Here is a 15,839-nt window from a genome sequence, read left to right as displayed (position 1 = left end):
AAATGATTTATTTAAATTGTTAATTCTCACTGTCTAGAAACGTTCATTGTGTCCATGTGTTAATATACGTTCACTTTTTATGTGTTCTACAAAAATGTATTATTAGTTTTATTCGTGACATAGTTCACATTAAATTGTGCTAAAAATATATTTTAAAAAAAGAGCGGGAGAGAGGCGAGCTAGAGACGGAACTATAGTTTCACATCTCGGTTCCAGGTAGGATTTATTTTCCCTGTTACACTCTTGCCATGGCTGACAGCGCTACAGCTTAAATAAAAAAAAAACCCATCTTCTCTTAGTTCTGTAGATATACTTTAGCGACCACTTGGGTAAGTCATTCAAGTTTTTTTCCCCAACATTAGTTAGTCCTGGTATTTTCTTACGAAGTATGACATTTAAAGTGTTATTTAAAGTAACTTTTTGTTACGTATACTGAGCACCAAGCTAATCAAGTATTTCAGTTAAGAATAGCCAGTTTACTATCGAAATTATCCTTTAACTAAAAGGGACAGAAATTATTTCGTTTAATTATCGAACAATTTATTAAAAGCTGCTTTGTTCAATTTGATGGCTGCATATTTTATTCTCAGAAACCTTAAGATTCTACGACAAATCCAACAAATTGTGCTTTTCATTAGGCACAGAGGGAAAAGAACGTAGTACAACTACCACTCGAACAAAATATATAACTCACAACATCTGATTACGCATCACAAAGGACTGCAGATCTGAGCAGCACTCCACGCACTCACATAAAGGGAAAAAAAACTGCATGCAGGGGTAGACATTGATAAGACATTAGTAGGAGTGCCATTCTCCGTTCGACTTATAGAGTAGTATTTGGATAGTGGCAGAGTGGATTTTAAATAAAATTATGAAGACGTGATTGAAATTTAGATTTTTTGGATTGTGGTAACTATACAGAAATTACAGCCATTTTTTATACAAAGTTGCTCATGGTAAGAATTCTGCGAACACATAAAAGCAATCTTAACCAGAATGACGGGAACAGAAGAAGAGAAATAACTCACGATTATAAGCATAACACATTATCTGTAAAACATTGTGGAGATAATGTTATTGTGTGGGCACGTATGGTTGCCACTGTAACCGGGTCACTAGTGTTTATTGTTAATGTGACTGCTGGTACATATAGCAAGATGAATTGTGAAGTGTACAGGACTATACTCTCTGCTCATGTTCAGCCAAATGCGGCAAAACTGGTCAGGACTTGCAAATGTATGATGAGCCAAAATAACCCGCAAAAGCAACCCAAGAGTTTTTCAAGGAAAAGAAATTAAATATTCTTCAAAAGCTGAGTTAGTCAGTCACCTGACACTTGGAGGAAACTTTAAATTACTGATGACAAAGGTGAAGACTGGGAGACCCACAACCAAGCAGCAATTGAAGGTGGCTCTCAAAGGCTGTGGGTTCTAGACTTAAGACAGTCATTAACTATAAAGCAGTATTAAAAACAGTCCTTATGTTTACAATTGTATTAATTTATCCAGTTAATTTTGGGGGGCTATATATACGGAAAACATTTAAAAAGCTATAACTCCTAAATTTTTAATGCTGTATTTTTGTTAAGCCCCTTGAATTAAAGAAGGAAATCTTGATAGATGAACTGAACTCCAGTGTGGTGTTGTACAGGTGGGAGAATATTGTCCAAATACTTCTGGTTGTAAAAGATCTTTATCAGTTCTGATATTGACTCTTCATGATTTGTTTTTGTCTCATTATCTCACAGTGTTGAAACTGCTGAATAGCATAAAGGCTCACATGCGTGAAAACGTTCCACTGTCAAATGTTTGACATTCCCGTTTTGCAATGTACAGCTGTCAAAAAAAACATGCCAGCATTGACTAAAAAGCTTGATAAGCTTGAGATTAGAGTCAGGTAGCTAAGATAATCTAGAACTGGTTCTTAGTTAGGAACTGTTCTCGATTCTTCCCTAATGTCAGTTTGTGTGAATTCCTTTTTATGATATGGCGTGTACAGAGCCAGTTTCTGTGTTCAAATAAAGAAATCCTATAGTTGTGAATGAATCTGTTTCTCTTCTTTCTCACATCATAGACTTGATGTGATGTCAGATAAGCGTCAGCGTGCCAGAGTTCAGGGCTGCTGGGCGAAACGACTGCCAAAACACTCAAGTCCAACAGGTAAATCAAAGTGTAGTGTGTACTGTGAAATGCAGGATTTGCATGCTTTTGCCAGCTCAGGTCATTCATAGAGGTAGATAAAAAATATATATATATAAGGAATTTTCTTCCTCTCTTATGAAATACAGTTATGTGTTTAAATAAGTGTGATAAATTGGGCTGACATTTACGTAGGAAACAAGATTTTTATTCTGTTTTTTTAAACAGGTGCAGGCCCAAATTGCAATGAATCCAAAAATGCCAACGTGGCCTCTGGTTCTTGGGGTTTTGGGCCTCAGAAAACAACTAAAACCTTTGAGTTTCTCCAGCCCTCCCAGGTAGACTGTCCACGTGAAGAAGTCAAAATGAGTCTTTGCTGCCAATAAAAATGAATGTGAGGATACTACTTTTTATTTTTTTTTCCTTTATTGCAGCCAATTAGAGATGTGCCACCAGAGAAGATGATAGAGTAAGTTACTAATTTCAATCTTTACTTCCACAGCTTTGTTTTTATGACAGATAACGTTTTTAATCACACAATTTTTAAGGTGGCTTAGTGAGTCCTCTACTACATACTTTTAACGTGATTCATTTTGTTCTGGTCAGACAGGCAGGTGATTTTGAGATCAGCCATGGACCATCAGGGGTGTCCAGGTGTGTAAAAAACAATTAAATGGAAAATAGCTGAATGTGTGTTTATTGAACATTGCACAAATCAGTGCCTGAGTTTTAAATCCACTAGGTGGCAGTGGTCGCATAATAAATATGCTTTTTCTTAATAAAAGTCATGCTTTTTACTTTATGGTCCCCAGTAAAACACATAAAATGAGCTTTGTTTTTAATAATTAAGTATATTTCATAACTTGTGCTTTATTATATAGTGGAAGGTACAATGAGGCTATTTTCACATAGATTTTTAGCATGTCAATTTTGATTTTATTGTTATTAGAAAAATCTGATTTACAGAGAGACAATGTTATTGTAGTCTGTATTTTGTTACCGAGGTTCAGTTTGAATTTTAGCAGGTCATTTTGTGAGCTTAACAGAATGGTTGTAGTGGATAATAAACCAAAAGTAACTGTCAGTCATTTGATTTTGCTATTTGATCTGGATGTTGAAAAATTTTACTATTTTACACAAGAGCCTTTTCCCTGTGTATTTAAGGTTACACGTTCATATTGTTAAGGAGGAATTTTATGCCTTACAGAAATAATTGGAATGCCCAGACTTTAAACTCTTAGAAAACCAGGGTAAAGTACATACTGTATACTCTTACTTTATGTTTATGGGGATTTAGTCTGTGTCTATTTATCTTTCATCTGTCGAGGCTGCGGCTGCTGCCTGGATTTCTCTCCCCAGAAGAGGCCGACTGGATGTTCAGTAAGCTGCTTGCAGAGCTTCCATGGTCCCAAAAGACCAACTACAGACAAGGTGAGCACTGGTTTCTTAACAGTGTAAACTAGGTGAAATGTGAGTTTGTGGTTTGTAGAGAGGAGCGTGAAGAAGGATTCCCCACTGCAGGAAGTTTGCTGTTGGATTCAGGTTTGTTCCTGTTTCATGTATGTGCAGTGGTGACCTTTTTAAAACAGTTTTCGGTACATGTATTTTAAAAGTACTTAAAGATCTCTAAATAATAACAGAATACTTTTTGTTGGCAATAGATTTGGGTAATTGTTTAATATACTCTTTTTTTAAAATTATAGCTTTTTAATGCAAAGTTTTCCAAATCCAACTAGGTGCCTTGCTCATGTGGTAATTTGTGTATGAACTTTATTTTGAAAAAAAAGCTGACACTGAGAACACTCACATTGTATTCCATATACGGTGACAGACGATATACAGGGGAATGTGCTGAGATGAAGCCAGACTTTGCCTCACAATCGTCCTTTTCTCTCAGCTGGCTCTTGTCCATCTTTTGTGCAATTCTGCAGTAGCTACACAGCAAACAAACAGAATGATGAAGACAAGTGGTCATGATTTCCAAACACTCACCACAGACACAGGGTGTGAAATCATCAATGTTTGGGTTAAGGAAGAGTGGAAAAAGAAGTGGTGGCTGGCTCTTTAATGTATCACCACTCCTTCATTTATCCTGCCCTGCTTTAAAACAACCTTTAAATGCACTGACTCAGTTTTTCCGATCATTTGGTCTCACAACTTTGAAATGGATACTTTGAATGGGTTTGGCTTTTGCTTATCTTTCTGGCATTTGAGAGTTGATAAATAATAATGTAATAATGTAATAATTCAGCACCATAAAAAGCAATGGCTGCTCAAGCAGTTTGTTTTGGTTTCACCGTATTCTGATACCAGACGGCTGGCCAAAATACACCGAAGGCAAAAAATTGTTTCTTGGAAGAGAACTATTGGTTTCCCAAGAAAGGGAGGTACACTCAGACCCACAGAGGAAGACAGAGAAATTGGATTTAGATGTTTACGTGACCCCTGTTAGAAAACCAGTGACAAAACAGGCGATTATTGTACATGTTTGTTAGACACTGAAAGAAAATCCAGTAAGAACAAATTTGTCAGTTTTCTGCCCTGACTGAATTGCCTTCATCAAATTACTGACGCAATATAGAGATTGATTTGATGGTTTACTCTATGAAACTGTCCACAGGCAGAGGTCTGGATTGGGGTTTGAGTGGTTGAGTGTTTTATACTCAAAAGACCAATCCATCCATTTCTGCAGTTTATCTGGGTCTGGGTTGTTGTGGACATCAGTCTAAACAGAAACACCCAGACCTCCCTCTTTCTGGCCACATCCTACAGCTCTTTAGGGAGAATACCAAGATGTTCCCAAGCCAGCCAAGAGGTGTAATCTCTCCAGTGTCTCCTGGGTCTGCCTTCTCCCTCACCTATAAGGTACCCATAAGGCATCCTGGTCAGATGCCCATCTCAAATGGCTCCTTTAGATGTGGAGGATCAGCAGCTCTACTCCAAGACACTCTTGAAGGGCCGAGCCCCCCACTCTATCCCTAGAGCTGAGCAAAGCCACGCTATGGAAGCTTGTTTCTACAAGTGTACCCACCCCTGCCTCTCACTAAGGTGCAACTCCAGAGTGAAACAGAATCCATCCCCTCTCCAGGAGACTGGTTGTAATTGTGTGTTCAGGCAAGCCTTACCATATCTAGCCAGTATCTCTCCACCTGAAGCGGTAGCTTAGACTTCTTCGTGTTCATGGGAGGTGGTGTTCCATATACCCAAAGCCCGTTTCAGCAAGTTTGAATCAGACCGCCAAGTCCCCCGCTTTTGACTGCCACCTGATTGCCTCCACAAATCACCACATCATTGTGGTGGAGGGGTTTGTGTACTCTGGTGATCCTAGGTCCCATATTGTTAGGGCATTTTGTCCCTGGTAGGGTCTCCCAAGGCAAATTGGTTCTAGATGAAGGGACAGACGAAGTGCGATTCACAAGACCTTTATGTAGGAAAAACCAGTGGGCCAGTGTACCACACTCAGATTAGGGTTAATGGAGCCAGACCCAAGGGTGGGCCTTGTCAATGAGCATCTGATGGTTGGGAATTAGCCTGCAGTGCTGGTCAGGCTCAGCTCAAAAGAGCCACATGGACACATTTCCTGTGGACCAACCACATGCAGGAGGGACCGTAGGGGCCCGGTACAGTGTGCATCAGATAAAATTTCTGTTATTAACCCGGAAATACTAGCACAGCTCTTTTATTTAAGCTTTCAAATAACCACGTTATTTTTTTGTGTGTGTGTGCACTAAGACTGGGTATCAAATATCAGCAGATTTTAAATATTCACAGAAATGTGTCCCCCACTGTGCAATACCAAAAAAAACTTTTGTCTCTTGTTTAATCTGGGCAATTTCCTGATCTGTTTGGATGTGTGCGTGTATTCTGGTCCAGGTGAAGCATACGAGGAACCCAGGCTGACCTGCTGGTATGGAGAGCTCCCATATACCTATGCTCGCTCCACAATGGCTGCAAACATGCAGGTTTGACAACTGTAACAAAAATGTGACAGAATTTTTTTTTTCACACAATCTCTGGCAAAGTCTTTGGTTTGTAGTCTAATTGTAGGGAGAATAAAAATTGATCTAAACAGAGTGAAATATTTGCTTTTGTTATATTATTTTAACATTGAGTCTTTCATTTTCCTCATTCATCATTCTGTTTTTCTATCCTTTTGTCATACATTCATTTGCTGAACTCTGCGTATTGTTCTTGCTTTTTCCTCCAAGTGGCATCCATTGCTGGTAAACCTTTGCAAGGCAGTGGAGCATGCGACTGGATGTAGCTTCAACTCCCTGTTGTGTAACTTGTATCGGGATGGCCATGACAGCATTGGCTGGCACAGTGACGACGAAGCCTCATTGGGTCCCAAGCCAACTATTGCTTCTCTTAGTCTGGGCGACACCAGAGTCTTCAGTCTCCGCAAGCAGCCTCCACCGGTGAGTTAGCTCACTGGGTTTCATTCTTAACTATAATAAAAACAAGATGAAAGTATTCTGGTAAGATGAGATCGTCTCACAACTAACTTAACTTGTGAAGAAAGGCAAGACGAGTTGGGAAGTGATCCAATCAGAAGTAATCTCCTTGTGCATTAAAGTTAGATGGACACATTTGATCTGCCTCAGGAAACAGTACAACTTGGGAGGAAGAGTGAAGCAGATTAATGGACACATTTCACATTCGATGCCCAAAAAAATGAGATGCTTTGCAAACTGTGTGAAGCAAAGCATCAGCATTAGGTGTTTGCATATAGACTGAAGATTAACCTTTGGACTGCACTGTGTGTTTTTGTCCTTTAGGAGGAGAAGGGTGACTACACTTACGTGGAGCGGATTCGGATTCCTCTGAGTCATGGCACACTTCTGCTGATGGAAGGAGCCACACAGGACGACTGGCAGGTAGGCTCCACCAGGCAGGCAATAAAGTTAAGCCTTGATTACGCTCTCCAAGCCCGCTAAGGTTTGCTTAGGGCTGAGTGATGTAAACTTTGTCATCAAAAAGTGAGTGTGAGTGTAATAGTAATCGCTACTAAGCTGCTGGGTCTTCAGTGAGTATGACCAAAGCTTTATTCAAAGAGAGTCCAGCTACAGGATAGATTCAGGCAGAAATTAAGGTGCCGGGTCATTCGCACTACACCAGGGGTGTCTCAAGGGCCAGTTTCCTGCAGGTTTTAGATTTGTCCTTGATCCAAAACAGCTGATTTAAATGGTTAAGCATGTCTTGAAGTTCTCCAGAAGCTGCTAATGAACTCATCATTTGATTCAGGTGTGTTGACCCAGGGTGAGATCTAAAACCTGCAGGACACAGGCCCCTGAGGCCTGGAGTTCGATACCCCTGCACTACACGTTGCCAGATTTATTTGTTAGCTAACTCACATTACATATTAGAAATCAACTATACACATATTATGAGTTGGTTCCTGTGTTCCATTTGTAAGGATAAAGTGCAGAAAAATGAAAATATAAAACTCACATATTATTACTTCAATGTTTGGCTTAGCTGTTGGACCTAATTAACCTGCTTGGTAACAATGATTTTATCCATTATACTATATTTACTGTCAAAATGAACAACATACATCTTCAGATAACAGAAGAACACTGATAGTTTGTTTTTAAGGTTCTTTTCAGCCTGTTTTACATATAGTTTTGTACTGTGATGCTTTTGTAAAATATCTTTCTTGCACAAACTAAGTTATTATTAAAACAGCAACCTTGAAAAAAACACTTCTAATGAAACACTGGACATTCACACTGAATAGTCTCCTCGCTGTTGTGCGATAGAGGAGTGTTAGTGCTTCTGACTCACCATGTGAGCATATAGATGTGTGGTGAAGGCAGTCAGGTTCCTCTTGCCTGGACAACCAGTAACAAGGATGAATGGAGAGGCCTGGAGAGAAGAGTAAGGCTTCAACCTAATGAGAGTCTTCTTTCTTTTCTTTTCTTTTTTTTTACGATCAAAGTCAGAGCAGCCAGATTTATATGAGTGCAAGGCTCTTGTGTATGTAACAGAGAGAGTAGCTGGGTTCTGTTGAAAATAACTGGATCACACTCAGGTATGAGAATGAGTTATTACAGCATATTACAGCTGCTTGAATTTCATTATGGCCAAATCTGTTTGCAGAGCAGGTAAAATGGGCCATGCTGTTTAGGTATCTTTTTAAACTTTGTTCAAGGATGCATAGCAAAACATAGACGCTTGGAGAGACGCTCACACTTGGCTCTTAATTCCTATGAAAGCAATAAGGACACTTTCATATTTTCACTGGACTATACAGAGTTGTGTGGAGAAAAAAAATTCCACCTGACTGTACATATATAAAACGGTTTATTACATAAGCAAATTTAAACAAGTTTTGTCCACCGCTAGAGGAATTCAATGATCAAAACAATACCACTGATATAAATCAGGACGGGCTCCAAATGGAGCTATCCTCAACTTTCCACTACACAATGTTCACTTACTAAAAACTAAGTGAGGTGAGAGAGCGAGAGATACAAGTTGGGGCAAGGAGATGAAAAAGGTTTGAGCTGAAAGAAGGAGAGGATAAGGTCACAGGTGTTTTATGACGACACCCTCCTGAGTAACTTAACAGGGGCTTCATTACTCTCTTTCAAGAAAAAGATCACTTCAGACATTAATTCTATCTCCATTATTGCAGTCATGGTTGGCCTAACAAAACCATCTGGTTCACGGAGCAAGGTTTAGAAGTGGTGGCTAAATATTTAACTAAACCCATCAGTCCTGCTAAAGTACTTCACGTGTTTGAAAATGGATACAGGAATCATTCTGTGTTTACGTAGCTCTTTTTTTCTTTTCACACTGTTGTGTATAAGCAAACCTTGCACCTCCTTCTCAGATTTTGATGGAGGTGTAGTGGTGTTTCTGCACTTGTGTGTGTCGTTGAGTCCACAAGCTGCACAAAATGTATGAAGGCCATTATTTTCTTGTGCAAAAGGTAGCAGTGCTGGCTTTGCACAGGTGAATAAATCGGACTTTTCCATGTCTGATGGTGTTTCTCCGGACTGTATACTTGTGTTGTTGTTCGTTTGTTTTCTCAGATTTGTCTATTATCACTTTACACTCTTTTTTTCTACATAGAACAAAATATAGCTGGCCTAGCTCATGGCTATTCATGCATTTCTTTCTTTTGATTCTAGTGGAAAATTTGTAGATGTTGCCCATTAATAGAAACTTAATAGAGCAATACTTGCCCAAGATTGTTAATTGCTCATTTATTCTTTCATAAAAATGTAGTGTAACTTTTAAATATGTTGCTTATGAGTCTCTCTGTTCCCACCAGCATCAAGTGGCTAAAGAGTACCATGACAGGGGCCCACGCATCAACTTGACCTTCAGAACTATCTACCCGGAGCCAGAGGGCCAGAGGCCGGGTACCAAAATGCGATTCACAGCCAAGTGACTGTAAATCTTCCTCAGAGTCGGGTACTTGAAGCTGAAGAAACTCTGATTCTACATTTCAAACAGAGTGCTAGATCTGAGGTGTGAACGGCTCTGCTTGGATTTCCAGACTGTGTAAGTGATTATTAATATCAGTGTTGTGAGCAGTCAAGATTATCTGATATTAGTATTATATCAGAAGAGCCAAATGGCCCCTTTTACAACAATAACAGCCACACCAGCCCTGTGAATGAGAACAAGTTCCAACAACATCCATCTCTTTGGTCTGAATATTGCTTTGGTGAGTTACGTACGTTTATTTGATTTAACTTGACCTTTTGTTCAATTTTCATTTGAGCCACATTTTTTAGGCTGAGTTTTAGTTTGAAGCCAAAATGTGTGATGTCAATAGTACCATGTTATTGAAAAGTTTGTCCTAAAGCAAGATCTGAGTACTCACTGTAAGGAAATGTCCTTTAAGTAAATTTACTTAAAGCTTTCTATCTTTGGAGCTTTTTATAAAGAGCTACCACAAAAAGAGAAGAATGAAGTAAAGTGGCCACAACCACTGAAATGCATTTTATTTTTCTTTTGAATAAAAGTTAATGAGTCTCTTAAAGAGCGAGTTCATTTTGCATTGTTGCTGAAACATGTTCAAAGTCAAGGGAACACTACAATGTTAGATTCTGGAATTTATTTATTCAAATGAATGTATATTTGGTAATAAATCACTGGGGATTGCTGGAAACCTCAACTGTTCCTTTCTCTGTTGTATGTTGTGGTTCAGCTTGTTTGGTTAAAAACTCTGAGTTTGTTCACATAGAGATGACGGAAACTGGGTTTTCCATTTCAGAAAAAAGACAGATCAGGTCAAAATAAAATCTGTACATTCTCCTTCTTTATAGGACTGACTGCACTGACATTAAGGCAGCTGTCAGGTTGTCAGCAGTTCCTCCACAATGAATCATTTACCCTGCATTAGTGTAGCAGTCATATATCTGTAGGAAACTTTAGACATATAAGACACTGAGCAGTGATCAGTCTTTTTTTTTCATTTTATGAATTCTTGGAGTTTATTGAAATAACTGATCGGTTAAAGTTTGGGAACCAAAACTTGTGTTTCCCATCTCAGAGTTAATCAGGTCAGGAGTTTACAGGTGGACCCAAAGTTTGTTAAAATGTTTATGCATGTGTGCTATTCGTTGATGGTTCTCATATCAGCTCCTGCTTTTGAATGAACATAAGTTCTAAAACCTGCAAACTACACTTCTTCTTTGGTAAATAAAAAAAAACTTACAGGCCCTTTTTTGTTGTTTGTTGTGTTTTCTGTCTGTCAGGTTCTGTCCTGGTTAATTTTACGGTCTCTCAATATTCACGTCTCTGGAAACCTGGTTCGGATTAGGTTCACTTCTACCCTTGTACCATCTACCATCCGTTGCACTTGTCAAAGGCCAAGAATGCATCTACTTTTCACAGTCATAAAACCACTATGATGGAGCATGTCTATTCTACATAAAAAAAAAATTTTAGACACAACATCTGTAACATTTCTGTTCATTTTTTCAGATACATGAATGCTACCTTGATGAGGAATTGCTTTTGTGTCTTTGTATTCGATGAAAGCATCCAAAAAGAGAAGAGGCATTAAAAACATGGTCATGCAAATGATACAGGTATCTCAAATGCATTACACAAGGCAGATTCACATAGCCAAGGATGCACCAAGCAGCACACAGGGAAATGGTATGCTGCCATCCATGTCACTTTTTGGAATTGTTGGCAAAGTCCTAAAGCTAAAAGTTTGACCCTGTGTGGTTACAGCTCTTACTGAGCTTTCTGTATACTTAAGCTATCTTCCTGATTTTTTTTGTTTGGACATAAAACTACTATAATAATAAATTAGGGATACATTCTGTGTATTAACATTTTACTAGTAACTTTTTATGGAAGGATTGTTGTCCTGTTGTTGAATGAGAAGGCCCAAACACAGGACACAGAAGCAGGTTGAACATAAACTGATAATAGATAATAGTGAGCCTTTTTTGGCCGACTCAATGAATCCACAAGTGTAGCCCAAGAATCGTGAGAAAAAAAGGAGATGACAAAGCAGATTCTCACAAAGGGAAAGAGTTTGTACATCCTCATTTCCTCTCCACACATCTTGGTGTGGCCCACCAGACATGGAGGCATGCAAGCAGTGGAGGTGAAGGAGAATTATCCTTTATCCCTTTAAAGCCAAATATCTCCCCCATATACATACATGCACACATAAAAATGAAGACCAAGGAAATTAAGAAAAGCCTTGTTGATATATAAAGTTGTATTTATACAATGAAACACTGACAGAAACAGGCCACAGGTAGAAACAAAGAAGACAGACTGCAGACAGAGAAGATACAAGGCCGCGGTGAAAAGAAAGGGGGTTAAAGTTCTGGTAACACATAAGGAGAAGCGATTTCCGAAGAAGCACAAGAAGTGAACATTAGAAAGACAAATGCAGACTAGAAAAATAAAAGCCTTAGAAACACAGAATATCAACAGAATCAAAACAGCAACCAAACCTCCACGAACAGTAAGAGAAACACACGTGGACAACAGTCACACATGGACGATCATAATTTTACTTAGGCAGACTCAAAGTCCTGAGCTGTAATGAAAAGTTTGTCATGTAAATATTCTGGAATCTGAGCATGGTGTTTGCAAAATACAGTGAACAAGAAAGATGGTGCTCCAGGGCTGAGAAATTATGTAACCAGTGTTTTCATTATATCTAAAAAAAATTGTGATAAATGTATTTAATGGAAAATTCTTAATCAGTTTATAGTGTGGCTGTAATACGATCATGTGCTACGGTGTACAGACAATGCCTCAGGGCAGTTTTTGGTGTGTTGCTTTGTTTTTTGTCCATTTAGGTCAAACTCAATAGATGGAAAGAGCAAAGAGCTTCAGTTAAACTGGCTTTCTTCTTTGACTGTGGTCAAGACAGGTTATTTGACTGTGTATACATCCACAGAGAGGAGTGTCTCTGCAGTCAGAGTCGTTCAGGTTGATAGTCCACATTCTTTAATTGATCAAAGCTTAAAAATAAACCTACAACTAAGGATCCATTTGAACAGTTGTAACCGAGTCTCTGGGTGATTCCTAGTGATATATAATATGTGTGTGTAAATTTAGATATTAGGTCACTGGCCATGTAACCTCAACTTGTTGGTGCAAGACCAATCATACCAGCCACTCTCTGTATAGTGTATTAATAGCTGTTTGTGTGGTATGGATTGCTCAAATCTAAAAGTTCAACATAGCAAACTGATCCCTTGGTAAACACATATACAAGTATGATTTAACTATTCTAGCTGCGAGGAAATAGAAAGCCTGTTCAGATACTAAAGAATCGCATAGCAGGTCTGAAGTGCTACCTCTGACGAAAAAAGCTGGTAAAAACAAACTGTCCTGCAGATCCAGTAAGGTCTGTGAAGACTCTAACAGCCAAGATAGCTGCAAAGAAAAAATCCAAGAAAGAGATAAAATAAAATGGATTCAATGATTGATGATAAACCAATCATTATGTAATCAGCTGGCTACATACAAAGTAAGGTATCTACTACTCAGCAGAGTTGGTTCAGTCTTGACAAAGCTTCATGTTTTAAAGTACAAGTTAGTGAGATATGTTTTGATTAATGTAATGCGTTGAGTAACTTCCCTGTGATTAGCTGATTAATCTAATCAGCTAATCACAGAGAAGTTACTCAACGCATTTAGGCATGTAGTCAAGATCAAAACAACCTTAGTATCAGAATGGGTAAGAAAGAAGATTTTAAGAGACTTAACATCCTGTTATTGGTGAATATTTCTGCTGATCTGTTGGGATTCCCACACAGTCAACTCTTGGGTTTACAGAGAATGATCTTAAGACGGGAAAATATCCAGTGAGTGGCAGTCTATGGGTGAAAATACTTTGCTAATGCCAGAGGTGAGAGGAGAATGGCTAAACTGAGTTAATAGGAAGGTAACATTAACTCAAATAACCACTCTTTGCAAGCAAGGCATGCAAAAGAGCAAATGCATACTGCTATCAAGTCAATATAAATGATTCCAGCTCCTTGTTGATCTGTGTCATAAAGAATTAAAGTAGCTCTGAAAGTAAAATGGGATACAACACAGTATCGGCGAGGCGTAACTGCAGACAGAGAAGTGTGTTATGTCACTTAGGATTATTGAAAACTTTTGTGAGTTGTATTTTATCATACCAGTTCCAGTTTATTAAGATGCTGCTGTTTTGTTTAGTCCTGATTTATTTGATAAAAATCTTTAATTTATGCATTTATTGTTCCCTTCACAAATTTTATATGACTAACAAAATGGCATCTCTACAAGAACAATTTAGTTCAAAGGTAGATTCTGATTTACCTTTTTAAAAAAAAACATCTTTAAGATTTTAATATTTACCTTCACATATGCTGCATGTATGAAAGTTATTTTAACAACTTAATACACTTTAAACACTTGGCACTGCTAAATTGCTGCAAAGACTCATGGTAAACATGTCTCTCTTTTTTTACCCACAAACAGGTGCTCACCTTCACTAATAATTTAAAGTATTTGGTGCAGCTAAGTGGATGAGGGATGTGAATGGTAGGGAAGATGGACACTAAAAAATCAAATCTGTCAACCACCAGAAGAGTTCACAGGGATGCAATATTTGATTTTCTGTTTCAGATTGGGCCGTATTCAAGCACATTTAGCATTTACTACATTAAAAAAAAGAAAAGATTAGATTTCAGGTTTTGAACAGCCCTGTGGGATATAGTCACTGACACTGTAAACTCCCTGCAGCGCTCACTTAACTCAATTTTCCATGTACCTTTGCATCAGTACAGCACCTACGGTAACCATGACAACTTCCTTGATGGTCTAAACTGTCTGTAATGCCTCTCTGGAAGACTGAAGATTTTGAGAGAGTTAATGAGGGAGACCCTCACTTGTAACAGAGTGAATGTTACAAGTTGTATAACGGGTCCTAGGAAATGTAGCATGCTGTGCCCAAATTTCAGTGCCTGCTTAAAGTTGGGACTAAAGAGGCACAGAACATTTTGTATGTGACAGAAACATCACGTTGTTAGAAGGTTTGGGCTGAACACTGTTTGGTAATGTTCCAGATCACAGCCCATTTCCTGTAGCAAATCCTGCACCTGCTTCCCAATTCCTGGCTGCCTTCTAATTGCTCTGAAGATTTACATCTGTAATAATCAGAATCAAGAAATTAAGTAGAAGAATTTTTTATATGAACATTGTTGCTAATATTGTATAACAGCATTTTTCAATGTTTTATTAAAAACTTAAATAAATCATAATGCACTGATTTTTAGATGATTAAACATTGAAAACTTTGTATGGTGTTTCCATGTTCTCCCTGGGCCTGTTTGAAATCCCTCCAGGTACCCCAGCTTCCTCCCACAATCCTGACATACATTCATGTTAACTGACTATTCTAAACTGGCTGAAGGTGTAAATGTGGGCATCAATGATTGTCCGTCTCTCTGTGTTGGCTCTGTAACAGGTTGGTGACCTGTCTACTTTTGACTTTATGATACCTGGGATAAACTCCAGTCCATGTGAGATCCTTAAATGTAAAAGCATTTAAGAAAGTTGATGGATGGAGCATAAAATACTAAAAGGCATCAAATTCAAATGTTCGGCTCTTGAAATATGCACTAAATTCTGAATTCGATACAAACAAATCTTTGCAAATCTTTGAAAGAAGGATGACAATAGCCTGGGAAAGTTCTGTAATGCTAAAAAAAAAAAAAACCCCACACACACCTGGAAAATCTCAATGTTCATTAGCTTAGTTACAGGAGAAAGTTTAATATTAATTAAAATTTGATTTTAAAAAGTCTTTTGGGAAAAGCTAAATACATAATCCCAATGTTAAACACACAGTTGGCGATATCATCACCTACATTACATTAATATAAGTAAAGATTGAGAGTATGATAAAACATGTCTGTATGATACATGCAAATCTACACCAAAAAAAAAATGGGGCATTAGCTGGACTGGAAAAACATATCCTCCCACTTTTTAAAAAAATCAACAGCTTACACACTGCAGAAGCCAAACTTTACCTACATCTTGGTAGTGTGCAACGTTTCAATCCCACCCCCTCGTCATCAGACAATAATACACAGGCCATCAGTGGTAAATCATGTTGTTAGTCATGTAATCACATCACATGGACATGATAACCAATCAAAGTCATTTCTCATTAGTATCAAAGAGTTGACAGATAAATAATCATTATAAACCTCTGTGGCGACA

The 15,839-nt window shown here is 38.2% G+C and overlaps 1 protein-coding gene across 1 annotated transcript; it reads left to right on the top strand.

Annotated features, from left to right (window-relative positions):
- The first annotated feature begins 238 nt into the window (after positions 1-238).
- Positions 239-10,823, top strand: alkbh3 (alkB homolog 3, alpha-ketoglutarate dependent dioxygenase). Its single transcript, XM_085282916.1, has 10 exons — positions 239-329; positions 2,077-2,162; positions 2,370-2,479; positions 2,576-2,610; positions 2,748-2,795; positions 3,469-3,572; positions 6,015-6,103; positions 6,350-6,559; positions 6,920-7,018; positions 9,424-10,823. Exons 2-10 carry the CDS (start codon positions 2,087-2,089, stop codon positions 9,541-9,543), a joined length of 891 nt encoding a protein of 296 aa, XP_085139042.1. The 5' UTR covers positions 239-329; positions 2,077-2,086; the 3' UTR covers positions 9,544-10,823.
- Positions 10,824-15,839: the final 5,016 nt, after the last annotated feature.

Source organism: Mchenga conophoros, linkage group LG7 (genome assembly GCF_057382185.1).
Source record: "Mchenga conophoros isolate Kocher_MC1m ecotype Shallow Benthic linkage group LG7, M_conophoros_male_GT1.1, whole genome shotgun sequence".
Taxonomy (NCBI): Eukaryota; Metazoa; Chordata; class Actinopteri; order Cichliformes; family Cichlidae; genus Mchenga; species Mchenga conophoros.
This window is presented reverse-complemented; position numbering and strand designations above follow the sequence as displayed.

Excerpts from the sequence above, each read along its gene's own strand:
- alkbh3 (XM_085282916.1), top strand. The coding sequence starts at position 2,087 with ATGTCAGATAAGCGTCAGCGTGCCAGAGTTCAGGGCTGCTGGGCGAAA. Across the intron at positions 2,480-2,575 it reads AGTTTCTCCAGCCCTCCCAG|CCAATTAGAGATGTGCCACC; the intron begins GTAGACTGTCCA and ends CCTTTATTGCAG. Across the intron at positions 7,019-9,423 it reads CCACACAGGACGACTGGCAG|CATCAAGTGGCTAAAGAGTA; the intron begins GTAGGCTCCACC and ends TGTTCCCACCAG.